Source organism: Triticum aestivum, chromosome 6B, assembly GCF_018294505.1.
Source record: "Triticum aestivum cultivar Chinese Spring chromosome 6B, IWGSC CS RefSeq v2.1, whole genome shotgun sequence".
Taxonomy (NCBI): Eukaryota; Viridiplantae; Streptophyta; class Magnoliopsida; order Poales; family Poaceae; genus Triticum; species Triticum aestivum.
This window is the reverse complement of record NC_057810.1, coordinates 106,968,548-106,995,699: the sequence shown is the minus strand read 5'-3', so window position 1 is coordinate 106,995,699 and position 27,152 is coordinate 106,968,548. Positions and strand designations below refer to the sequence as shown.

Below are 27,152 nucleotides of genomic sequence, written 5' to 3'. Positions count from 1 at the left end.
AGAGATTTTTGAAGAAGACAAACATGGTTGGGATAGGAAGGGTCTTCAAAACCAAGAGGTTGCTGACAATAGACGGTCTCTTGAAGAGAACCATGAAGAAAGGCATTTTTTACGTCTAATTGGTGAATAGGCCAGGTGGAGGAGACAACAAGGCTGAGAACAGTGCGTATGGTACTGGGCTTAACTACAGGAGAAAAGGTTTCGTCGTAATCAATACCATGCTGTTGGGAATAGCCTCGACATACCCAACGTGCTTTGTAGCGGGAAAGAGTACCATCGGAGTGAAACTTTTGGCGAAACACCCACTTACCAGAGATAATGTTGGTGTTGGAAGGGCGAGGAACAAGCTGCCAGGTATTATTTTCAGTAAGGGCTGAATATTCTTCTTGCATAGCTGCAGCCCAATTAGGATCAAGAAGTGCGGTTTTGTATGATTTGGGAACTTGAGATAGGGAGACGGTGGCATGAAGGTTGAGACGGTCGATGGGTTGACGAAAACCCGATTTGGAACGAGTGCGCATAGAATGATCATTGACTGCTGGGATAGTGGGAACAGCGCGAACGGGAAGAGGAGCTACACTGGTGTCCGGCACAGCGGAAGATGCGGACAATGGGGGGGATGGTGGCGGATCGGCGTGAGTGGGTGATGGTGCCGAAGGGGATGATGGCGAATCGACATGAGTGGGTGATGGTGCAGATGGGGAAGGAGGCGGGTCATGGGTGGGAGTCGGTGATGTGTCAAAAAAGGCAGTGGCATTTGGTTGGTTTGGGGAAGAGGTATTTAGAGAGGCAGTGGCATTTGGTTGGTTTGGGGAAGAGGTATTTAGAGATTGAGACGTCAAGAGAGGTGCATAGAAAGGGAAACGTGTAGGAGGAAGGCTAGGTGTGGATGTAGTGGTGTGTGATGGAGTAGGACATTGAGCAAATGGAAAGATGTGTTCGGCGAAGGTGACATGCCGAGACACAAGAACCCGACCGGTGTATAAGTCAAGGCAGCGATAGCCTTTGTGCTCATCCGAAAAACCGAGGAGAACACAAGGGAGAGAGCGGGGGGAGAGCTTATGAGCGGCGGTAGCGGAAGTGTTAGGAAAACAGAGACAACCGAAAACACGAATGTCGGAGTAGTTTGGATGGCACAGAAACAGAGAAAAATAGGGGGTGATATTGGGATTGGCTTTGGTAGGACGGATATTGAGAAGATATGTAGCGGTGTGGAGAGCCTCAGCCCAGTATTGGGGTGGCATGGAAGATTGAAGAAGAAGGGTACGGATAATATCATTGATAGTACGAAGAGAACGTTCAGCTTTGCCGTTTTGAGGAGAAGTGTAGGGACAAGAAAAACGGAGAAGAATGCCATGGTTAAGAAAGAAGGTGCGATTTTTAATATTATCAAATTCACGACCATTATCACATTGGATGAAGCGAATAGGGAGGAAGAAGTGCACAGAGACGTATCGCTGAAAATTGAGAAAGAGAGCGTGAACGTCGGATTTGTTGCGTAGAGGAAAGGTCCAGACAAAATGTGTAAAATCATCTAATATGACAAGATAGTATTTAAAACCAGAGACACTAGCAATAGGCGATGTCCAAAGATCACAATGTATTAATTCAAAAGGATAAGTGCTTGAAGAACTAGATGAACTAAAAGGAAGACGCACATGCTTGCCTAATTGACAGGACTCACAAACTGAAGAATCGTGAGAATCTCTATTACAAGGTATGGTAAATTCACTAAGAACATATGCTAAAACTGCAGGGTTGGGATGCCCTAAATGCCGATGCCAGAGATCGACAGATGCCAGCATGGAGGTTGGAGAAGCGGCAGCAGGAACACCATTGAGAGAGTATAAGTCGCCGGAGCTATTGAACCGCGCGATCTCGATCTTGGTCTGATAATCCTTCACAGATAAGCCAAAGGGGTCAAATTCGACAGAAACAAGATTATCACATGTGAATTGACAAACAGAAATTAAATTTTTGATAAGGGTAGGAGAAACAAGTACATCACGAAGAAGAAGAGGTTTAGTGGTGGAGGGAAGTTGAGCCTGACCAACACAGTAGATGGGGATAGAAGAACCGTCACCGAGGGTGATGGATTTAAAGAGGGGTGAAGTGCAAGAGGAGAGAAACGTACTATTTGCAGACATATGACTAGAAGCACCGGAATCGAAAATCCAATCCGTACCTGTGTTGCCTTGGGCGGCAAAATTATTCATGGCCTGGATGAAGGCGGCTTGGTCCCAGCTTGCGGTGCAGCAGAGGTCGGTGTTGGCAGCAGAGCCGGCTGGTACGACGGCGAGGGCAGTAGGGTCGGCGATGGAGGCGATGGTAGGAGGGCTGGCTGGTACGACGACGAGGGCAGTAGGGCCGACGGTGGGGTGTAGTAGTTGTTGGGGAACGTTGCAGAAAATTAAAATTTTTCCTACGGTTTCACCAAGATCCATCTATGAGTTCATCTAAGCAACGAGTCAAGTTAGAGAGTTTGCATCTACATACCACTTGTAGATCGCGTGCGGAAGCTTGCAAGGTAATGATGTAGTCGTACTCGACGTGATTCGAATCACCGATGACCAAGTGTTGAACGGACAGCACCTCCGCGTTCAACACACGTACGGGACGGGATACGTCTCCTCCTTCTTGATCCAGCAAGGGGGAAGGAGAGGTTGAGGAAGACAGCTCCACCGGCAGCACGACGGCGTGGTGATGGTGGAGAGGCAGTACTCCGACAGGGCTTCGCCAAGCACACAACGGAGGAGGAGAGGTGTTGGGGAGGGGAGGGCTGCGCCTTGGAGGGTGGTGCGGCTGCCCTCCCCTCACCCCTCTATTTATAGGGGGAAGGGAGAAGGGGGCCGGCCCCCTAGAACCCATCTAGGGGGGGTGCGGCGGCCTAGGGGAGAGGGGAGAGGGTGGCTTGCCCCCCAAGCCAAGGGGGGCGCCCCCTCCAGGGTTCCCCCTCAACCCTAGGCGCATGGGCCCAAGGGAGGGGGGTGCGGCCAGCCCACCAGGGGCTGGCTCCCTGCCCCACGCAGCCCATGTGGCCCCCCGGGAGGGGTGGCCCCTCTCGGTGGACCCCCGGAACCCTTCCGGTGGCCCCGGTACAATACCGGTATGACCCCGAAACTTCCCGGTGTCCGTTTGACAACTTCCCATATATAAATCTTTACCTCCGGACCCTTCCGGATCTCCTCGTGACGTCCAGGATCCCATCCGGGACTCCGAACAACATTCGGTAGTCACATACTAGTCTTCCTAATAACCCTAGCGTCACCGAACCTTAAGTGTGTAGACCCTACGGGTTCGGGAGACATGCAGACATGACCGAGACGCTCTCAGTCAATAACCAACAGCGGGATCTGGATACCCATGATGGCTCCCACATGCTCCTCGATGTTGTCATCGGATGAACCACGATGTCGAGGATTCGATCAAACCCTGTATGCAATTCCCTTTGTCAATCGGTACGTTACTTGCCCGAGACTCGATCGTCGGTATCCCAATACCTTGTTCAGTCTCGTTACCGGCAAGTCACTTTACTCGTACCGTAATGCATGATCCCGTGTCCAACACCTTGGTCACATTGAGCTCATTATGATGATGCATTACCGAGTGGGCCCAGAGATACCTCTCCGTTATATGGAGTGACAAATCCCAGTCTCGATCCGTGTCAACCCAACAGATACTTTCGGAGATACCTGTAATGCACCTTTATAGTCACCCAGTTACGTTGTGACGTTTGATACACCCAAGGCACTCTTACGGTATCCGGGAGTTACACGATCTCATGGTCGAAGGAAGAGATACTTGACACTGGCAAAGCTCTAGCAAAACGAACTACACGATCTTTTATGTTATGCTTAGGATTGGGTCTTGTCCATCACATCATTCTCCTAATGATGTGATCCCGTTATCAACGACATCCAATGTCCATAGTCAGGAAACCATGACTATCTGTTGATCACAACGAGCTAGTCAACTAGAGGCTCACCAGGGACATATTGTGGTCTAAGTATTCACACGTGTATTACAATTTCCGGATAATACAGTTATAGCATGAATAAAAGACATTTATCATGAACATTGAAATATAATAATACTTTTATTATTGCCTCTAGGGCATATTTCCAACAGTCTCCCACTTGCACTAGAGTCACCAATCTAGTTACATTGTGATGAATCGAACACCCATAGAGTTCTGGTGTTGATCATGTTTTGCACGCGAGAGAGGTTTAGTCAGCGGATCTGCAACATTCAGATCCGTGTGCACTTTGCAAATCTCTATGTCTCCATCTTGAACATTTTCACGGATGGAGTTGAAACGACGCTTGATGTGCCTGGTCTTCTTGTGAAACCTGGGCTCCTTGGCGAGGGCAATAGCTCCAGTGTTGTCACAGAAGAGTTTGATCGGCCCCGACGCATTGGGTATGACTCCTAGGTCGGTGATGAACTCCTTCACCCAAATCGCTTCATGCGCTGCCTCCGAGGCTGCCATGTACTCCGCTTCACACGTAGATCCCGCCACGACGCTCTGCTTGCAGCTGCACCAGCTTACTGCTCCACCATTCAACATATACACGTATCCGGTTTGTGACTTAGAGTCATCCAGATCTGAGTCGAAACTAGCGTCGACGTAACCCTTTACGACGAGCTCTTCGTCTCTTCCATAAACGAGAAACATGTCCTTCGTCCTTTTCAGGTACTTCAGGATATTCTTGACCGCTGTCCAGTGTTCCTTGCCGGGATTACTTTGGTATCTTGCTACCAAACTTACGGCAAGGTTTACATCGGGTCTGGTACACAGCATGGCATACATAATAGATCCTATGGCTGAAGCATAGGGGATGACCTCATCTCTTCTTTATCTTTTGCCGTGGTCGGTGACTGAGCCGAGCTCAATCTCACACCTTGTAACATAGGCAAGAACCCCTTCTTGGACTGATCCATTTTGAACCTCTTCAAAATCTTATCAAGGTATGTGCTTTGTGAAAGACCTATGAGGCGTCTCGATCTATCCCTATAGATCTTGATGCCTAATATATAAGCAGCTTCTCCAAGGTCCTTCATTGAAAAACACTTATTCAAGTAGGCCTTAATGCTGTCCAGAAATTCTATATTATTTCCCATCAAGAGTATGTCATCTACATATAATATGAGAAATGCTACAGAGCTCCCACTCACTTTCTTGTAAACGCAGGCTTCTCCATAAGTCTGCATAAACCCAAACGCTTTAATCATCTCATCAAAGCGAATGTTCCAACTCCGAGATGCTTGCACTAGTCCATAAATGGATCGCTGGAGCTTGCATACTTTGTTAGCGTTCCGAGGATCGACAAAACCTTTCGGCTGCATCATATACAGTTCTTCCTTAAGATGCCCGTTAAGGAATGCCGTTTTGACGTCCATTTGCCATATCTCATAATCATAGTATGCGGCAATTGCTAACATGATTCGGACGGACTTCAGCTTCGCTACGGGAGAGAATGTCTCGTCGTAGTCAATCCCTTGAACTTGTCGATAACCCTTAGCGACAAGTCGAGCCTTATAGATTGTAACATTACCATCCGCGTCCGTCTTCTTCTTAAAGATCCATTTGTTTTCTATCGCTCGCCGATCATCGGGCAAGTCTGTCAAAGTCCATACTTTGTTTTCATACATGGATTCTATCTCGGATTTCATGGCTTCAAGCCATTTGTTGGAATCCGGGCCCGCCATCGCTTCTTCATAGTTCGAAGGTTCATTGTTGTCTAACAACATGATTTCCAGGATAGGGTTGCCGTACCACTCTGGTGCGGAACGTGTCCTTGTGGACCTACGAAGTTCAGCAGCAACTTGATCCGAAGTACCTTGATCATTATCATTGTTTTCCTCTTCAGTTGGTGTGGGCATCACAGGAACAGTTTCCTGTGCTGCGCCACTTTCCCGCTCAAGAGGTAGTACTTCATCGAGTTCTACTTTCCTCCCACTTACTTCTTTCGAGAGAAACTCTTTTTTCAGAAAGCATCCGTTCTTGGCAACAAAGATCTTGCCTTCGGATCTTAAGTAGAAGGTATACCCTACAGTTTCCTTAGGGTATCCTATGAATACGCATTTTTCCGACTTGGGTTCGAGCTTTTCAGGTTGAAGTTTCTTGACATAAGCATCGCATCCCCAAACTTTTAGAAACGACAGCTTAGGTTTCTTTCCAAACCATAATTCATACGGTGTCGTCTCAACGGATTTAGACGGTGCCCTATTTAAAGTGAATGTAGATGTCTCTAGAGCGTATCCCCAAAATGATAGCGGTAAATCGGTAAGAGACATCATAGACCGCACCATATCCAATAAGGTGCGATTACGATGTTCGGACACACCGTTTCGCTGAGGTGTTCCAGGCGGCGTGAGTTGTGAAACGATTCCACATTTCCTTAAGTGTGTACCAAATTCGTGACTTAAGTATTCTCCTCCACGATCTGATCGTAAGAATTTTATCTTTCGGTCACGTTGATTCTCTACCTCATTCTGAAATTCCTTGAACTTTTCAAAGGTCTCAGACTTGTGTTTCATTAAGTAGACATACCCATATCTACTCAAGTCATCAGTGAGAGTGAGAACATAACGATATCCTCCGCGAGCCTCAACGCTCATTGGACCGCACACATCGGTATGTATGATTTCCAACAAGTTGGTTGCTCGCTCCATTGTTCCGGAGAACGGAGTCTTGGTCATTTTGCCCAAAAGGCATGGTTCGCACGTGTCAAACGATTCATAATCAAGAGACTCTAAAAGTCCATCGGCATGGAGCTTCTTCATGCGCTTGACACCGATGTGACCAAGGCGGCAGTGCCACAAGTATGTGGGACTATCGTTATCAACTTTAAATCTTTTGGCATCTACACTATGAACATGTGTAATATTACGCTCGAGATTCATTAAGAATAAACCATTGACCATCGGAGCATGACCATAAAACATATCTCTCATATAAATCGAACAACCATTATTCTTAGACTTAAATGAGTAGCCATCTCGTATTAAAGAGATCCAGATACAATGTTCATGCTCAAACTTGGCACTAAATAACAATTATTAAGGTTCAAAACTAATCCCGTAGGTAAATGTAGAGGCAGCGTGCCGACGGCGATCACATCGACTCTGGAACCATTCCCGACGCGCATCGTCACCTCGTCCTTCGCCAGTCTCCGTTTATTCCGCAGCTCCTGCTGTGAGTTACAAATATGAGCAACGGCACCGGTATCAAATACCCAGGAGTTACTACGAGTACTGGTAAGGTACACATCAATCACATGTATATCAAATATACCTTTGGTGTTTCCGGCCTTCTTATCCGCTAAGTATTTGGGGCAGTTCCGCTTCCAGTGACCCTTCCCCTTGCAATAAAAGCACTCAGTCTCAGGCTTGGGTCCATTCTTTGACTTCTTCCCGGTAACTGGCTTACCAGGCGCGGCAACATCTTTGCCGTCCTTCTTGAAGTTCTTCTTACCCTTGCCCTTCTTGAACTTAGTGGTCTTATTGACCATCAACACTTGATGTTCTTTCTTGATTTCAGCCTCTGCTAACTTCAGCATCGAGAACACTTCAGGAATGGTCTTTTCCATCCCCTGCATGTTGTAGTTCATCACAAAGCTCTTGTAGCTTGGTGGGAGCGACTGGAGGATTCTGTCAATGACCGCCTCATCTGGGAGGTTAATGTTCAGCTGGGTCATACGGTTGTGCAACCCAGACATCTTTAGGATGTGCTCACTGACAGAACTGTTTTCCTCCATCTTACAACTGTAGAACTTGTCGGAGACATCATATCTCTCGACCCGGGCATGAGCTTGAAAAACTAGTTTCAGCTCTTCGAACATCTCATATGCTCCGTGGTGCTCAAAACGCTTTTGGAGCCCCGGTTCTAAGCTGTAAAGCATGCCGCACTGAACGAGGGAGTAATCATCAGCACGAGACTGCCAAGCATTCATAATGTCTTGGTTCTCTGGGACGGGAGCGTCACCTAGCGGTCCTTCTAGGACATATTGTTTCCTGGCAGCTATGAGGATGATCCTCAGGTTCCGGACCCAGTCCGTATAGTTGCTGCCATCATCTTTCAGCTTGGTTTTCTCTAGGAACGCGTTGAAGTTCATGTTGACATTAGCGTTGGCCATTGATCTACAAGACATATTTGCAAAGGTTTTAGACTAAGTTCATGATAATAAAGTTCTAATCCAATTATGAACTCCCACTTAGATTAGACATCCCTCTAGTCATCTAAGTGTTACACGATCCGAGTCGACTAGCCCGTGTCCGATCATCACGTGAGACGGACTAGTCATCGTCGGTAAACATTCTCATGTTGATCGTATCTTCCATACGACTCGTGTTCGACCTTTCGGTCTCCGTGTTCCGAGGCCATGTCTGCACATGCTAGGCTCGTCAAGTTAACCCTAAGTGTTTTCGCTGTGTAAAACTGTCTTACACCCGTTGTATGTGAACGTAAGAATCCATCACACCTGATCATCACGTGGTGCTTAGAAGCGATGAACTGTAGCAACGGTGCACAGTTAGGGGAGAACACTTCTTGAAATTTTTGTAAGGGATCATCTTATTTACTACCGTCGTCCTAAGTAAACAAGATGCATAAACATAATAAACATCACATGCAATTATATAGTTGTGACATGATATGGCCAATATCATATAGCTCCATTGATCTTCATCTTCGGGGCTCCATGATCATCTTGTCACCGGCTTGACACCATGATCTCCATCATCATGATCTCCATCATCGTGTCTTCATGAAGTTGTCACGCCAACGACTACTTCTACTTCTATGACTAACGTTTAGCAATAAAGTAAAGTAGTTTACATGGCGTTATTCAATGACACGCAGGTCATACAAAAAAATAAAGACAACTCCTATGGCTCCTGCCGGTTGTCATACTCATCGACATGCAAGTCGTGAATCCTATTACAAAGAACATGATCTCATACATCACAATTCATCATTCATCACAACTTCTGGCCATATCACATCACATGATCAATCGCTGCAAAAACAAGTTAGACGTCCTCTAATTGTTGTTGCATCTTTTATGTGGCTGCAATTGGGTTCTAGCAAGAACGTTTTCTTACCTACGAATCACCACAACGTGATTTTGTCAACTTCTATTTACCCTTCATAAGGGCCCTGTTCATCGATTCCGCTCCAACTAAAGTGGGAGAGACAGACACCCGCCAGCCACCTTATGCAACTAGTGCATGTCAGTCGGTGGAACCGGTCTCACGTAAGCGTACGTGTAAGGTTGGTCCGGGCCGCTTCATCCCACAATACCGTTTGAGCAAGAAAAGACTAGTAGAGGCAAGTAAGATGACAAAATCCACGCCCACAACAAAATTGTGTTCTACTCGTGCAAAGAGAACTACGCATAGACCTAGCTCTGATACCACTGTTGGGGAACGTTGCAGAAAATTAAAATTTTTCCTACGGTTTCACCAAGATCCATCTATGAGTTCATCTAAGCAACGAGTCAAGGGAGAGAGTTTGCATCTACATACCACTTGTAGATCGCGTGCGGAAGCTTGCAAGGTGATGATGTAGTCGTACTCGACGTGATTCGAATCACCGATGACCAAGTGCTGAACGGACAGCACCTCCGCGTTCAACACACGTACGGGACGGGAGACGTCTCCTCCTTCTTGATCCAGCAAGGGGGAAGGAGAGGTTGAGGAAGACAGCTCCACCGGCAGCACGACGGCGTGGTGATGGTGGAGAGGCAGTACTCCGACAGGGCTTCGCCAAGCACACAACGGAGGAGGAGAGGTGTTGGGGAGGGGAGGGCTGCGCCTTGGAGGGTGGTGCGGCTGCCCTCCCCTCACCCCTCTATTTATAGGGGGGAGGGAGAAGGGGGCCGGCCCCCTAGAACCCATCTAGGGGGGGTGCGGCGGCCTAGGGGAGAGGGGAGAGGGGAGAGGGTGGCTTGCCCCCCAAGCCAAGGGGGGCGCCCCCTCTAGGGTTCCCCCTCAACCCTAGGCGCATGGGCCCAAGGGAGGGGGGTGCGGCCAGCCCACCAGGGGCTGGCTCCCTGCCCCACGCAGCCCATGTGGCCCCCCGGGAGGGGTGGCCCCTCCCGGTGGACCCCCGGAACCCTTCCGATGGCCCCGGTACAATACCGGTATGACCCCGAAACTTCCCGGTGTCCGTTTGACAACTTCCCATATATAAATCTTTACCTCCGGACCCTTCCGGATCTCCTCGTGACATCCAGGATCCCATCCGGGACTCCGAACAACATTCGGTAGTCACATACTAGTCTTCCTAATAACCCTAGCGTCACCGAACCTTAAGTGTGTAGACCCTACGGGTTCGGGAGACATGCAGACATGACCGAGACGCTCTCAGTCAATAACCAACAGCGGGATCTGGATACCCATGATGGCTCCCACATGCTCCTCGATGTTGTCATCGGATGAACCACAATGTCGAGGATTCGATCAAACCCTGTATGCAATTCCCTTTGTCAATCGGTACGTTACTTGCCCGAGACTCGATCGTCGGTATCCCAATACCTTGTTCAGTCTCGTTACCGGCAAGTCACTTTACTCGTACCGTAATGCATGATCCCGTGTCCAACACCTTGGTCACATTGAGCTCATTATGATGATGCATTACCGAGTGCGCCCAGAGATACCTCTCCGTTATATGGAGTGACAAATCCCAGTCTCGATCCGTGTCAACCCAACAGATACTTTCGGAGATACCTGTAATGCACCTTTATAGTCACCCAGTTACGTTGTGACGTTTGATACACCCAAGGCACTCTTACGGTATCCGGGAGTTACACGATCTCATGGTCGAAGGAAGAGATACTTGACACTGGCAAAGCTCTAGCAAAACGAACTACACGATCTTTTATGTTATGCTTAGGATTGGGTCTTGTCCATCACATCATTCTCCTAATGATGTGATCCCGTTATCAACGACATCCAATGTCCATAGTCAGGAAACCATGACTATCTGTTGATCACAACGAGCTAGTCAACTAGAGGCTCACCAGGGACATATTGTGGTCTAAGTATTCACACGTGTATTATGATTTCCGGATAATACAGTTATAGCATGAATAAAAGACATTTATCATGAACATTGAAATATAATAATACTTTTATTATTGCCTCTAGGGCATATTTCCAACAGTAGTGACCTCCGTCAGCATAGTAGGGAGCGCCATATGTTGGAGCAGCATGGTAGGCATGGGCCGGCTGGCGAGGCATGAGGAATCCTCGAGCACCAGTGTGGGGCCGCACGCCGGGCTGCCAGGCACCGGTATAAGCTGGTGGAGCGCCTAGGGGAGCCGGAGCGGACCATGGCATAGGCCAAGCTTGGACGAGCCCCGTCCAGGGATCATGTGGAGGACGCCAAGGCGTAGCTACTGGTGGCGTGCTTGGAGCTGGCGAAGGTGGAGGAGTAGGCGCCGAGCGCGTCGAAGGTGGCCTGTAGATGGGGTTCTTGCCGCGATAATTAGGGCTGGGACGCCAGCCCGGCGGCGGAGCGGACGCTGCCGGGGAGGGAGGCACCGCTGGTGGAGGTGGCGTCGCGGGTGCCGGAGCACGCGGAACGGCGGCGAAGAGCTGAGGGCGAGCGTCCTTGTTGGATTGAGCACGGTCGGCCCACTGGAGGATGGAGCGCACCTCGGCAAAAGTTGGCTGAGGCCGCATCATGGGGATGAAGGAGGCCTGCTTGTCGAACTTTTCGCCGAGCCCGATGAGGAGGATGTTGATGAGCTACCGATCTTCAACGGGATCACCAAGTTCACGGAGTTCGTCGGCGATGGACCTGAGGCGTTGGCAGTAGACACTGAGAGAGGAGTCGCCTTGCACCGTATTCCTGAGCTCGGTGTGGAGTAGATTGGTGCGAGCATCGACGTTGTCTTGGAACAACTGCTGAAGAGCCACCCAGAGACCGGCGGCGGTGGCAGCATCCCGAAAGACAAGGTTGAAGATCTCGGTGGAGACGCGCATGTAGATCCATTGGATGATGGCGAGGTCATCCTTGACCCATTGGGGATCATGGGATTGCGGCACGGCGGTGGCGTCGACATGGGAGCGAAGATTGCAGCGCCCGAGGTGAACTTCAAAGAGGTGGCGCCAATGGTAGTTGTTGTGGGAGTTGAGATCGAGGGTGATGGGGATATAAGGACTAATATCCGAGATTGTATCGGTGAGGGAGAGCACCGGGGGCATAGGTGGTGGTAGTAGAGCTAGGGTAGAGGAGGAGGAAGCTGTGGCGGCGGTGCGGGCGAGGGTAGCGGCCCGTCGCTCAAAGTAGCCGGGCGGCGGCAGCGGCGGTGGGGTGGGCGGCGGAGCCATACCCTAGGACCAGGAACTCTAAGATACCATGTAAGATTTGAATAAAACTATTGTTATTGATTTGCGGCCACACAGAGCGGTATATATAAGAGTTTACAAGCCAACCATACCTATTACAATACAACTAGGACTATTACAATACGACTAGGATTAGGTAACTTGAGAGCCAAGTAATAGTCTAACAATTAGTAGAATGCCTACAGAGACACACTCCTTGAGAATGTCAAACCAGTGCAAACTTGATTTCTCATGTAGATCCATAAATTCCCGTTGTCTCCCAGGCCGAACGCATGAATTTACAAGGGAATATACACACACCTTGCATGCATGTTATCATCTACTAGTGTGTGCTCCATCTCTAAATAGACAGCCGTACCTACTAACGTTCGGCTTGATTGATGGATGTGGTTACTAGTAGTCTAGTAGAGTATATATAGTGGTCTGCGCTTTGGATCCATAGCTCTCTCTGCTATTGGATCTGGTTATATATATGTGCAGATATCACCATGAATGCAAGTAATTCACTACCAACTTGTACTGTAGTTATGCATTGGAAGCAATTTAGCTGCATGATGCAGTTGCCTTTTCTGAAAGAATGGTGAAAGGGGAGGCCTCTGCATCGATTCATGCAAACTGCTTTTTTTTAACCGATGCAAAAGATTTGCCTCATCGATGACAGGCATCGATGACGGACATGATGTAGCACGAGGGGAGAAATGTCCGTAGAGGTTTCCTCTTCCTCCCCAACTGAAGACCCAATCTGAAGCTTAGGCAGTGAAGACACAACCAGCACAACCTCTAGTTTGGCGAGAGCGGCCTCCGCTCTCCCGGAACATTCCCAACTCGCGCAAGGCAATTGTGCAGCTCAATGCGAAGCAACTCGGTCTCATCCGCTACGACGGGCTGCAATTGCACATCAGCTGGTGTTGCATTAACCTCTAGTGTAGACAGTGGGGTAAGCATTGGAGCATCATGGTGCGGCTTCGTAGTCAAATCGATGCGGCGCTCAGCATGACAAAACACACTTTGTGGCCGAAACGAAGGCATCCCGTGCACCGGATTGGGTCCCTGCAAGAGGCCCACTGCTTTCTTTCGTTCCTTACTTCTTATCCAAAAATTGCAAAATGGAGTACAAAAGAGCTAAGGCCATAACAAGGCTGAGACAACCAAAATTACTTAGGAATATCAAGATCATATTTAGAAAAAATATGGGTGTAAATTACACTCATCGAGCACTACGGCCAACTCCACTTCCGGTGCGCTACGTAGCTTGTCCCAGAAGGGGATGGTATGCGGGATCCCTAGGTTCCAGTACAAGGATGAACATTAGTGCAAGCTCCCCACGTTCCAATCCGATCGCGGTGGCGAGTCGAACTCCAACAACTTCGTCAACTTCTACGAGGCCAGCGGTATCAAGCATTACACCACCACACCATACTCGCCTAAAAAAAGCTACTTCTTCAACTGGAAGTGAGATGGTGCTCTACCACTTGAAGTCCATGGTCGTGATGGGGCCTTTGGTAGAAGCGATGAAGACGACGGTGTACCTGCTCAACAAACCTCCGTTGTGGAGTCTCAACGGCGTCATGCCGTATGAGGGTTGTAACATGAAGAAACCGAATGTCCACGTCCATTGTCTCGGGACATTTGGATCATTGGATGTGTCGCCTATTGTCAGGGACCGACTCTTGCTTCTCTTTAATCACTCACAAGTATGGTTACTTTGAGCTTAGCGTAGCGACTAGAAGGGAACTACTAGCCATTATACGAGGAACTAGGAAGGGAAATGGTAAGCCGCCACCATTTGTCATGTTCGATGATCCACTAGATGCCTTCTTTCGAGATGGACAAGTAGGTGGCGAGGGGAAGGAAGCAACTGAAATCCGCTCTAGGCACTGGACTCTTGGGTTAGGCTAGTGCCTTACTGCCTTCTGATGGGTCAAGCGTCCCGCGAGGCAAATGTGGTACTTCCAGGTGGGGGTATGCATGTCAGGAGTGATGACATCCCACCTTCTTGTGAAGAGGCTTGCCCCCAAGCCTCCGCGCTAAGGAAACGAGCCTAGAGCATGACCTTGTCTACCCAATGTTGGTGACCATGGCGTGATCCAACCATCGTATCAGAACCTGCTCGATCATGCTTCCGTGTTTCTTGCTCTAACGTTATTGAAGTATGGCAGCTAGAACCATTAGCACACCCATTGAAGTCGGCAGCTCAGGTTCAGTCACGGTACCTGGGAGTAGTGCACGCCGGAGTTGCAAAACGTGAAACACAAATGCACAAATGCCTATCTAGTGGCTGCGGACAATACTCCACATCTTTGATCTTGACTATGACTTGATAAGGGCCATAGTAGCGGCAAGAGAGCTTATGGTCGGCGTGCTTCGCGATGGATTTATGAATGTATGGTTGGAGCTGCAAAAAGGATACATCTCCCATCATGAAGGTGCGGTGCAATATCTTTTTGTCCTTCTGATGCTTCATGTGCATGCACTTTCTCTGCAAGTGTTGCTGCAGTAGATCCTGGATAATTGCACGCTCACTGAACCATGATTGCAGAGTTAGGACGTACAGGAACTTGTCGTTGTGATCCCCTAGTGTCATGGCTCATGCTTGTATATGGCCTTAAAAAGGGACATTCCAATCATCGAGTGACAGAAGAGTTATACCAAAACTGAGCGAGGGGGATCTAGTGGCTCCAGCTTTTGGACAGGTATGCGTGAAGCAACGTAGGAAGATCTTGAGGCGATGGTTAACACACTTAGACTGCCTGTCGGTTTGAAGACAACATCGATGCTGAAAAACTCCAGGAGCTCCTCCACGACATGAAGTTGCATGGTGATGGCGTGCGGTCGCTTCCCCAGTGCTCTCCGCAGTTGAAGCAGAGGTTGCATGCATACTTGTACTCCCACAGGGCCTTGAGTTTGGAGCCATCAGCATGATTTGCATCGATGCCGCGACGATCCATCGATGCCGCGACGATCCATGGAGCGGGCAAAGGCATGGTCACCCCTGCACGGTGCACCGTTTCCACCAGCCGAGGGGCAGGCGACTACGACTGCTTGATGCATGGTGATGCCTTACACGACATCCTCCTGGAGCGTCGCTAAGGTGCACGTCGTGTCGATATATGGTGGGCCCTACACCAACAGCACTGCAGAGTCCCTCCACACAATAAGATAGTAACAAGGATGGATGGAGTGAGAGTAAGCAAATAAATGGTTGATGACTAATTCAAATCTCTCGATGTAATCTGCAACTAAAGTAGTTTGGGAAATGGTGTCAAACCGACGTATCAACAACCGGTGTCGAGCGTGTTTGAATCTTGTGCAAAGCAATGTTGGAAAAGACTCCCAAAGGAACCCCGAAAGCTGTTTCGGAATCGATTGCAACCAAACTTAAGCCGACCCCCGAGAAATTCATAGAGGTCTTGGGTACCCAGAACGGGTCTGTTTAGGACACATCTAGATGTGACATAGTTATGTCACATCTAACCTGATGTTCACTTTGTTTATGGTATTTTTTTGTCCTATTTTTTTTTCTTGTTGCTGCATTATATATTTGTGAGAGCTTAGATGTGATATCCTTAAAAAACATCTAGATGTGAATTAGACAAACTGACCCAGAAATTCTCGCGGATGCCAAATATTTGAAAATACTGCTCGTCCCAAAACTCCATTTTGGTCCATTAATCCCGTATGCCGTGCGTACTTTGTGTGGAAAATAAAATGCTATGCCTGAACACCCACGTTTTTTTCATCTTTGTCTCGATTAACTCTTCGATACCACTGATATGTGAAGGCACTTCTGTTTACTCTTGGGCATCATGGACGTACCAGCTGAGGTCTCCATCCAGGTCCAGAAATCCGCATCCGGCCTCCATCCAGGTCCTCCCATTTGCTATCCACCGTACCCCAGCGTTATCCAACCAGAATTCTCCTCACCTCAGCCATGTCACGCGCCGCCGCCACATGGCCGCTCGCCAGTGGGCACGCCATCCCCGCGACAGATAAGGCGCGCCCTTGCCTTGCAGCCCAGCCGGCCGTAACTTCATAACCAAATAGCCCCGCACCAAAACGCACCCCACTAGCATCATCATCACACGCTCCCAGCGCAGATCGTCCCAACAACTCAGCAGCTCCGTCCCGATGGCGTCGCTCACCATGATGGCGTCCCTCTCCGCGGCCGTGGCGGTCGACCGGCGCGCGGCCGCCCCGCGCCGCGGCCTCGTGGTGGCCCGGGCCGCCAAGGTCGAGAGCCAGCAGGAGCCGGCGGCCAAGATGGCGGCCGTGGAGCCTGCCACCGACGGCCGCCGTGCCGTGGTGTTTGCTGCCGCCGCTGCGGCCTTGTCGGCCATTGGCGGTGTGGCGTTCGCCGAGTCAGACGTCAAGAAGGGGAGCCCCGAGGCCAAGAAGAAGTACGCCCCCGTCTGCATCACCATGCCCACCGCCAAGATCTGCCACAACTGATCGTGGGGAGGGGACGATGATGATGCGGGTGGGCGGTAAATATTGTACTACGTACGGTTTTATCTCTTGTCGAAGTTCGAACTTAGATGCACAAGGCCGCGTTGCGTGCGCTTGGACGCCGCCATCGACGGTCTCTAATGTTGTTGTATTATCCATTGCAAATTCGAGGTGAAACCGCTTGTTTGATTACTTTCATGCATGCGCACTTTCGTCTGTCAAGTGATCTTCTCTGAAAATGAACCGATCACAACGCTGACATCAGGGGACTATTGTCTGTCACGTCGTATTGGGTAAACAAAATCACCTGATCTTTGCTCTTCTAAGAGCATCTACAACCGAACCCTATACCCGCCCCAAAAGTCCGGACAATTTGCCCGGTCAGTGTCCAGACACAAAAACGACATTCAATCGGCCTCTCCATAGCTGGCCCAAATATCCGGACTGACGGGCACTCCCCATATCCGTCCCAAATCTGGGGCGGATATGAGGAGGCCCGGACGCGTCCAGGTACATTCGCCGTGTCGGACTGACGGATAGGGCCCACACAGAAACGCGGAGAGACCGCGCGCCATTGGCGCAACGGGTCATCTAGTGTTTATAGAAGACCATTGGGAAACCACCCATCCCAGTAGCTTTTCGACCCCCCATATCATTATGGGCTCTAAACCTCCTTCGGGGTGAATTTTGCCGATAGAAACTCGTTCGTTTGCATGGTCACCTTTGGGGATATATGGTTCGGGATGTCACTAGTATCAGCACCCGCCACAGGGGTAAATAAGGAAGAAAAGTAGTTGGTAATAAATGTCTTTACGCCTTCTCCTCTACCAAAACTCCACCCTCCCTCCTCAACTAATTGCATTCTTTTTTCCGTTCTATGAAAGCCTAGAAATAGTGTGTGTTATGGTCTCCATTAACCGGGCAATTTGCATGATCTACCTGCTACCGCATAAGGTTCTCCCGTTCTTCAAGCTTCTCTAGCTTAAAGCATAGAGTTTGTTTCCTGCTAACTTGGTTGTCCCACAACGGCAGACTCCTAAGCACCTCTAGTTACAATTTTATTTTATTTTCATGTTTGTTATGCCTGTTAACATGTACTCCCTCCGTTCTAAAATAGATGACTCAACTTTATACTAAAGTTAGTACAAAGTTGAGTCATCTATTTTGAAACGAAGGAAGTACCAAGCAATTGGTATGCTACTGTACCAAACTAGATCGGGATCGCGCCTTGGCGCGAGGGTGCCGGTCCCAATATCCAATGTTTTGGTCAAGTAGTTAATGCGAAGATAGAAAGCAGGCTCAAGGGTGCCGGTCTAAATATTTTGGTCTAATGCTAAGATCGGAAGCGCGCGCCTTGCGGGTGTTGCCTCATTGACCCAGCGACTAAAACTTTAATATCACAAAGCATTTAGAACATCCAAAAGAAATTATAATAACCGCCCAGAATAATGTGTTCAGTATGTATCACAAACACTATAAAGATGCATCAAGAGCAAGGTATAGTTGTTGCCCAGGATAACTAAACATAGGGCATATAGATTAAATATATACCAAAACCAAAGTGTAATTGTTGCCCATGAGCAAGGTATAGTTGTTACCCAGGATAATTAAATATAGGGCATGTAGATTAAATATATACCAAAACTAAAGTGTAATTGTTGCCCACGATAACAACAAAACTAAAGATCATAGAGGCAAAATTTGTACCAAAAGCAAGCCACAATGTTTGCCGAGGACAACTGATTTGTATCGAGTAGTAGAAACAGAAAGACATACATTCTATAAATATTGCCAAGTAGTTTATATCAGCAAGTGTAAGACTAAGTCTCACAGGAGATGTTGTATCTGCTCATAAACACAATGAGATAACAGACAATTGGAAACAATGCTCTGGAAACATCGATATTTACAGTAGTATTGATAGCTCTAGTTCCTCTTTCCACGTTCTGAGGCGAAGCTAATGCAATCAGTAGTGGACAATACTTGACAGGCTCCATCATCCTAATGATAATATGAAAGCTCTATAAATAATATTAGAATTGGCTCATGATATTAGGCACTATGCAAGCGATACAAAATTCGGATAGATGGCATACTGAGATTGAAAAAAAATCAGTAACACTGCCTACAAAGTACAAGTAGAAAAAATGGCACTTCACAACGGAAAGATCCAAATAAATGTTTTTGTGAGTTTATCTGCCCTAACCCTTGACTGTAAGATGATTAGAACTTCTTCCATCATAGGAGAATCCTGGAAAAGGAAACATTTCGGTTATTAGCTAAAAGTTTAACTCCACAAGATGAGCATATACCAAACATCTTGACCTAAAGCACCATGAGCAAACATATAATTATACTCTGATTACAATCAATGATGTAATACAGGTCAATGAAAATTACTAATGCAATAGCAGAGTGGAAGTCTCATGAATATACCAAAATAACATATATAAGATCTAATGATGTAATAAGAATGATAAAATACCAAGTAATGTTATACGCTATCAAGCTCTTTATGATATTTTCTACTTCAGATTCCAAGTGGCATTAAATGAGTGCACAAACAGAATATAGAAATAAAAAGGCTCAAGGTACTTCTGACAGAACTCCTCCCAGTGTTATTTTGGTATATAGCTTAAGCCCTGGATCAACTAAGCTAGCATGGTAGATTTTTCTTCTTAATGAAAGCACATATATGTAAGAGCATGCAGAAAGGGTTAAAGAGCTGGAATCCTATACAATGCAGAATCTATGTTTCGACACAGGGAACAATTATATTTGATACAGAACATGCACTTGTGAATTGGCAGGTAATATGCAGGTGATGTATGGGAATTTTACCTTCGCTTTCAGTGACACATATCAGATCATCTTCCCCTCGACCCATTCATGATGAGCTGCAGCAATTTCTCATGAACTATAGAGATTCACAAGCAGTAACACATGTACGTGGGAAGCAAACTTAAAGAAGAAATTTTGCTTTAGCCATGATTATCAATAGTAGCTGAGATATATATTTAATTCACCAAGTTTTCAACTAACATGTGAACACATCATGTGTATGTGTGACCCTTAAAAAACTGCAGTTTCAAATAGCAAAAGAGATTTGAAGCTATTATTGTGGAAATGTACAAACGAAAGAGGCGCTAAATACAAATACAGAACGACAACATAGCACACTATGCTTGAGACCAGAACCGCATTTGAATGGGCTCAGATTCGCCTTTGCTCGATCATGACCCTTCCCCTAGTGTCTCCATCACCAGATCAATATATTCTTACAAGGGTGAAACTGCCCTGGTTATCACTCATCAGAAATGACCATCCAAGGACAGAGCCACTAAAATAAGCACATGATCAAAATGGCTCAAAGAAACGAGGGGGTCCAACCTAATACCCACAAGTGCGTCAATTGCTCGAGAGCATGCTTATATCAGCCATAATCGATCATCATAGCCCTGCGCAAGCTAAGAGCAACTCTAGCAGACTCGCCAAAATGGAAAGTCCATCCAGCACAGAACAGTTCAACAACTACAAACTGGTTAATCACAAAGCCATGCATCATTCGGTGCGCCCGGGGTGCTGTTCATTGCAACGGCCTTAGTTTTGATCCGACGGACGAGGTGAACCGAGGGCGAGATCCAACAGCCCAGATCGCATCAGGAAAAAGATCCGACGGCCGAGAGTGCCTGAGCTCTGAGAGAGCTCCAGCATGGATCCACAACTACAGAGCATCAACCAGACAAGCACTACATCAACATAGCCACGGCCATGTTCTATATAGTAGCCGAAGCAGATGAACAGGAGGAGGATGGAGCTCACCAAGGGAGGTTGTAGCCGAGGCAGTACTCAATGGGCGATGGGGTTGCGCCTGAACGCCATCCAACCGGCGAGGAACCGCCTCCTACGCCACACATCCACGCCGCTACATCGGAATTGCACCTTGCACCGTCCCGCCGACGAGCATGAACTCCACGGGCACCGAAGTGGCCAAGGAGGCGGGGAGGTGATGTATAGCACATCCAAGAGCAACACCAGGGGCGGAGATGACCGGGGCAAAGAGAATGATACTTGTGGCCTTTGCTAGAAATAAGATGAGAAACAAAAAGCCCTCATTGGCTAGCCTGCACACCAACAAGCACAACAAGAACATGGTGAGGCCAAAAAACACATCACCATACAACTGTACACCTAGCTTTTGAAAAGCATATCACACCGCTAGAATAAGATTTTATAGTCCTACTTATGTAATTAGAACGGTGTTTTCACTACCTATATGTCTAATTAGATAATAAAAATTCCTCTCTACCAAAATAAATTGCATGTGAATGCCCTGTTTTAGCTCAACCATCACAAGGAGGATTATTCACAACTGATTACCGGTCATTTTGTTGAAATCTTCAACAACAACAAAAAACAGATCCACAAACCATGAGGCACCCCCTGCAGAGCATACTGCCTGAACAGGAAGAAAGCGAGGCCGGCCATAAAATTGACGGTCTAAACTGTATGATCATTGAATCATCTCACTGAAAATTTAAGCCAACAACTAAACTAATGCCAGCTGAACATTCCTATCATTAACTCAACACGGTGAGGACTATGCTATAATCTTTCAAAACAATGCAGAGAAATTGAGAGCAAGACCAGACTAAACTTCATCTGATCTCAATAAAAGGGATTATAAAACAGCTAGACCATCAACCTACGCCACCTTCTTTTTCACGCCTCGGATAGTATATCTTTAAATAGAATTGTTCGTGCCAACTTAATTGTATTGCAAAGGATAAAATTTGTCCAGAAGATGAATATTAAGGAAAGAGAAAGATAGACCTATGTCGAAGGAGCTTGACGTAGGCGTGGCCTGAGCTTGGTGTGACCCAGCGCGCGTTGCATGCGTCGCGAGGGAGTACCTCGACACGCCGTGCTGATGACCCATGGATTGTAGTTGCCTTGCCATGGTCGAGGCAGACCCTAGCGCCGCTGCTTCCAAACCGCGGCAAGAAGGCTAGGCAAGAGGAAAGAATCACCTGCAAGGAAACCAATGAGACAACCTGTGCATGATTAATCTTGCTCCCTGTTGATCGGTTTCATATGTGTGCTATAAATAAATAAAGTAAATAGAACAATTGGCACTAAAATCGTCCATTAGAAACAAAGCATGGTAATATACACAAACCCTAAGGAGGTCTAAACATGGGATGATATATACCTAGATGTTAATTTCTCATTGTAGCACATTCTTGGACATGGCTATTGAATTTTATAGATAGCTAATTCAGTCCAACTCTGAGCATTTAGTTTTGCGTTAGCTATTGGTACCAATGCATGCACACACATAGTGAGAAGACAAAACATCGCCATGAGAGAAAGAAGGAAGTACAAGCTCATATCCATGTCCAAAAGTGAGTCGCAAGTTTAGTCTGTTTTCACAACATGCCAATGTAGCTAGAAAGTACATCTAGGTTCTGCGGTCGGGGTTGTTTGCATCCGCATAGAAACAAAATTGCCGACTCAGTAAAAAGCTCCGTAGTATTTTCAACTACATAGTGACATGTAACATGGTCTCTTCAACTACGTAGTATGTATATAAGTAGTATTTTCAGTTGGAAATTTATCACTCACTGCTTCATGTACAGTAACTTGAGTTTGCTTGTATCAAAAGGTGATTTAATGAATCATTCAGAGGAAACCAAACATCCAAACCAGTTTCAGTCAATTAGTGGATGTACATGTAGATTTGGGGGTAGAGTGGGGCAGGCGGGCGGCTCACCACGTACACCGCTTGTAATCCCCGACACGTGCTGGAGAGGGGGCAGGGGCTGGCCGTCCTTGCTCCTCTGGCGGCTCTCCATGGCTGCGACCAACTCCCGGGAGAGAGGAAGCACACGCGGCCCACAAGCAAGGACCAATCAGAACCATCCAGCACTGACATCATCATCATAGTTCTTCATAACCAACAATATCAGCTATCCAACCCCTAAGACACATGAATATCAGTCCAGAAAATAAACATATGCTCTTTTCTTCAACTACTTATAGAAATTAGTAACCCCATATCAAGAAGAGAAACTTTAATTGGTATTTGGTAATCAGCAAAGTGAACTGAATTTATGAGGTACTAATTTTAGTTATTATTAAAACTGAAACACAACATGTTTTTTTGACAAATGCGTTCTAAGTAAAGCCTCCAACTAACACAATCAAAACCATACTCTATAGGTTTATCATCTATTGAAGCATTATGTAGAGCACCACAATGTTAATAAAGGGCATATGTAACTTAAAATCATATGGGAGGCAAAGAAAATGAGCTTTAAGTACTTCCCATGTACCCCAGAACAGAAATAATCATGTATATTTTGTATGCACTCATCAGCAAAATAGAGAATGCTAATTGCTTATCTACTATTTGCAGAACACAATAACACAGCTTAAAAATCATTCCCGTGGAACCAATAACAGCTCTTGGTACGTCAGGAAGCACAGATAAACAATTTGCTAAACTTCAAACCACAAGAGCAAATCATATGAGCTTATTTTTTCACAAAATAACATGTATCCGTGCTCCAAGTGCATCGACTGAGTTACGCTTGACGCAGAATTATCCTCCAAACAGATTTCTTACGTACAGTAAATTCAAAATGAAATAATACAGTGCTCAAATGATAGTGCCTTCTATAATTACGCTTGATGCGGCAAAGATACAAAGGACTCTACAAATGCAAAAGAACATGAGCTGCATATGAATGACATGGAAGAAGCCGAGATACCTTTGCAAAGGACAGCAGGCTGACACCAAGCACAATCATCCAGCATAGATGGCATGAAATTTACATTGTCTGTGTAGTAATGCAACATGCCTATATCAGCAAGCATGTCTACTAATCACCTATCATAGAGTATCAACAGAGTGCAGTGAAACAAGATACCAGAATATCTATTTACAACCCACATATTCAAAAATCACAACATTAATGGCTTTATGCATAATAAAACACCATATATTTTTTCTTAAATATATCCAAAGCTTTTAGGCTAAATATTAGTACCGTATACCATGAAGAAGGATTACTCCAGTAGACTTTCCAATCATCTTCACATGGCTGATGCTAATGAGTCCATCCCTGCTCTTATCACCTATATAAAACAAAGACCATCAGTTACAAAAATCACATTATACAATCCATGAAACATAGGAGGGGTCTCAGGGGCAGGAGGAGAAGGGGGATCTCACCTTGGCTCCGAGACTGTTGGGTGCCGTCATGGAGGTGCTCTGAACCAGGAAACACCAATGATAACCACAAAGGACTGGAAATAACCACTTCCATGTAACTGAGAACTGTAAAAAAGATACAAAAAGGTAAGGTGGATTGAACATTTTCTCACAAAGCGTATAGAATTAATTCCCTGGACAAAACAATACCATCACACCAGATAAACCAACATAAGATCTTTTGGATTAACGGGACCATAAACACATTAGGCATAGAACCTCAATTATCTTCCTAACCAACCATGTGGGCTATCCAATCCCTACGATAAATAAATAAGCAAGGATCAATCAAAACAAACCAGCACCGCTCAGATTTGTAGCATTAGTTGAACCAGTGATTAAGGAGCGAGAATGTGTCCCTTATGAAAAAATAGCATTAGTTGAACCAGTGATTAAGGAGCAAGAATTTGTACTCAGATTTAATATGTGTGGTATTCAAAACTACTAAACTCTAGTGTCAAAAGAGATGTGATGCTGATGCATATACCTTTTCAGGACCTTAACCTTGTTTGGATAAATGCTCAGGTTTAACATCATATTTCAGGATCCTGAAGCATTCCAATCTCCCTCCCCCTGTTGTTGCGTCTTCATTCTTCAGCAGGCCCGAGCTGCTGCCAGGCAATCACATCTGAATAATAGTAACTGAAACTGAAAATGGTACCAACGAATCTGAGACGCAACAGAAATGACCCAAAGCATGCCTTAAATTACCTTTATTTTGGGATCAAGCGGCTCTGCAGGCTTGCACCTCTGCCCCTCGGGATCCAGTTCTCGAGCGGATGAACACACATACACAGAGAGTAAATGGGAGGAGGCTCGTCCCCGCTACTCGCCTCTGCTGCTACAAAAGAAGAGAGAGATTAGAAAGAGGAGGAGGAGGAGGAGGAGGAGGGAGGGGCAAGGGATGAACTGACCAGATGCAGAGAGGAGGCGCAGCCCCATTGCCACCGGTGACGAACACCTGAAACCCTAACCACGGGCAAGTCGCGGGTGAGCGATGGTGGCCGTGAGCGGCGAATCCGGCGGGAGGAGAGGATGCAATGGAGCGAGGCGAGCTCGGCGTTGTGCTGCGCGGTGGTGGAGATGTCGGGGCTCGCTGCTGCTTGGCGCCTTGGCCTGCTACTGTTGCTCCCCGCCGCCGCCGTCATGCTCCTCGTCCTCCCTCCTCTGCTGCTCGTCGTCGTTGGGGGGGGGGAAGGGGGGGCGCTCTGCTGTGGCGTATCTGGCTGCCGACAGCGCCGTTCGAGGCGGTGGGAGGCGGCGGCGGCGGCGATGCGGGCGGGGAGAGAGGAGGCGTGAGGGGAGGAGAGGAGGCGCGCGGGAGGGGAGGGGAGAGGAGGCGCGCGGGAGGGGGAGGGGAGCCGGCCCTTTTATACCCCGTGGGTGTGAAATGACGAAAATACCCCCGGCGGGGCAGGCTATTTACGCGCGGTGGCACAGTCGAGGTGAAACTGTTCATTGCAGCAGTAACTATTTTTTATCCGACGGACGAGGTCACTCCAGGGCTCGATCCGACGGCTCAGATCGCATCAAGCGCTTCGATCCAACAGCCAGGAATCCCAAATCGATGAGGAGCTGGGAGGTTCACTGTCATTCTTATTTCTCGATGCTTGGCAAATTCATCAGATCCATAACCCATCAATTGTCATGGTTGAACTGTTTTTTTTTGCCATGTTTGCCATCTTCATGCCCACCACAACCCATCATTCTGTAATGGTACTAAATATAGACATGGCAACTCCCCCATGTTCAATCAGCCTAATTTTGCCCTGTTGGTTTCATGGTAGATGGCAACTCACCCATATGTATGTACATTTTCCTACTTAACAATTTGGCATGCTACTCACTAACTACATGGCAATTTCAATGTTATATCGTGGCAAATTAATTCATTTAACATGGCAAATCAATCTTTTTTTTCATGTACCACAACATTATTACTCCATGTGCCATGGCATTTTGACTTTGCATTTGCCATGGAAATTTGTTTTTGATCATTTTGTTTGTGTTATTTTCACACACACGACAATTTTATTACACAAAAGATGGCATTTTCGTTGACACTACCATGGCAAAATGAAACATGCATTTGCCATGGCAACATTTGATCAATTTTTTATTACTTCACATTCTTGGCAAATTTCATGTAAAATTTAATATAAAAAAACACGGCAATTTTTTATACGAATCTGCCATGGCAAGTTTCTAGTTCATACTTGATTCCAACTTTTTGTGTTTTTTCACACGGGCTAAATTCATCATACAAAACACGGCAATTCTTGATACAAATCTGCCATGGCATTTTTTCTTGTTCATACTTGATTTTGAACTTTGTAAACATGACCACAACAATTCTTTTTTTTACAACATGTCAATTTCTTTTCGAACCGGATCATGGCAATTTTTTAGTGCATGCATCATGGGAATTATAGTTTATGGATCATGGCATTTTTTAGTCTGTGCCTCATACAAATTTTCTATTTTTGAACGGGACCATGGCAAATTTTCTTTCATGGCAGTTCGTGGAGCATGGCAATTTTTCGTCCTTCTTTGCAACATGGCAAATTTTCTTTTTAAATGGGACCATGGAAAACTTAGTGTATGTATCATGGCAAATGTAGTTTACAGGCATGGGAATTTTTTAATTATATGAACCATGGCAAATTTTGTTTCTTTTTTGCAACATGGCAAATTTTATTTTTTTTCAATGGGACCATGGCAATCTCAGTGCATCTTTCATGGCAACGATAGTTTATGGAGCATGGAAAATTTTCTTCCTTCTTTTACAACCTTGCAAATTTTGTTTTCAAACAGGACCATGGCAAACTTAGTGTGTGTATCATGGCAAATGCAATTTTCAGAGCATGGCAATTTCCAATTTTAAGGACCATGGTAAATTTTCTTTCCTTTTTTGTAACATGGCAAATTTTCTTCTTTGAAGGGACCATGGCAAATTTAACGGGGCCATAGCAACATTAGATTTACTCATGTTTCAAAAATAGATACCATCGCAGTTTTATTTGTCCCATGGAAAATCTAGTTCAAGCATGGCAAATGTAGTTTAAGGATCATG

The 27,152-nt window shown here is 46.6% G+C and overlaps 1 protein-coding gene and 1 long non-coding RNA gene across 2 annotated transcripts; one reads left to right on the top strand and one right to left on the bottom strand.

The window, feature by feature from the left end:
• The first annotated feature begins 16,383 nt into the window (after positions 1–16,383).
• On the top strand, positions 16,384–16,995 carry LOC123136041 (photosystem II 5 kDa protein, chloroplastic). Its single transcript, XM_044555327.1, has one exon. The coding sequence runs from the start codon at positions 16,486–16,488 to the stop codon at positions 16,804–16,806; it is 321 nt and encodes a 106-aa protein (XP_044411262.1). The 5' UTR covers positions 16,384–16,485; the 3' UTR covers positions 16,807–16,995.
• Positions 16,996–23,723: 6,728 nt separating this feature from the next.
• Positions 23,724–24,699, bottom strand: LOC123133683 (uncharacterized). Its single transcript, XR_006465347.1, has 3 exons — positions 24,567–24,699; positions 24,041–24,145; positions 23,724–23,943 (listed from the first exon to the last, which is right to left on the bottom strand). It is a non-coding gene; the product is annotated as an uncharacterized lncRNA (long non-coding RNA).
• Between the last annotated feature and the right edge of the window lie 2,453 nt (positions 24,700–27,152).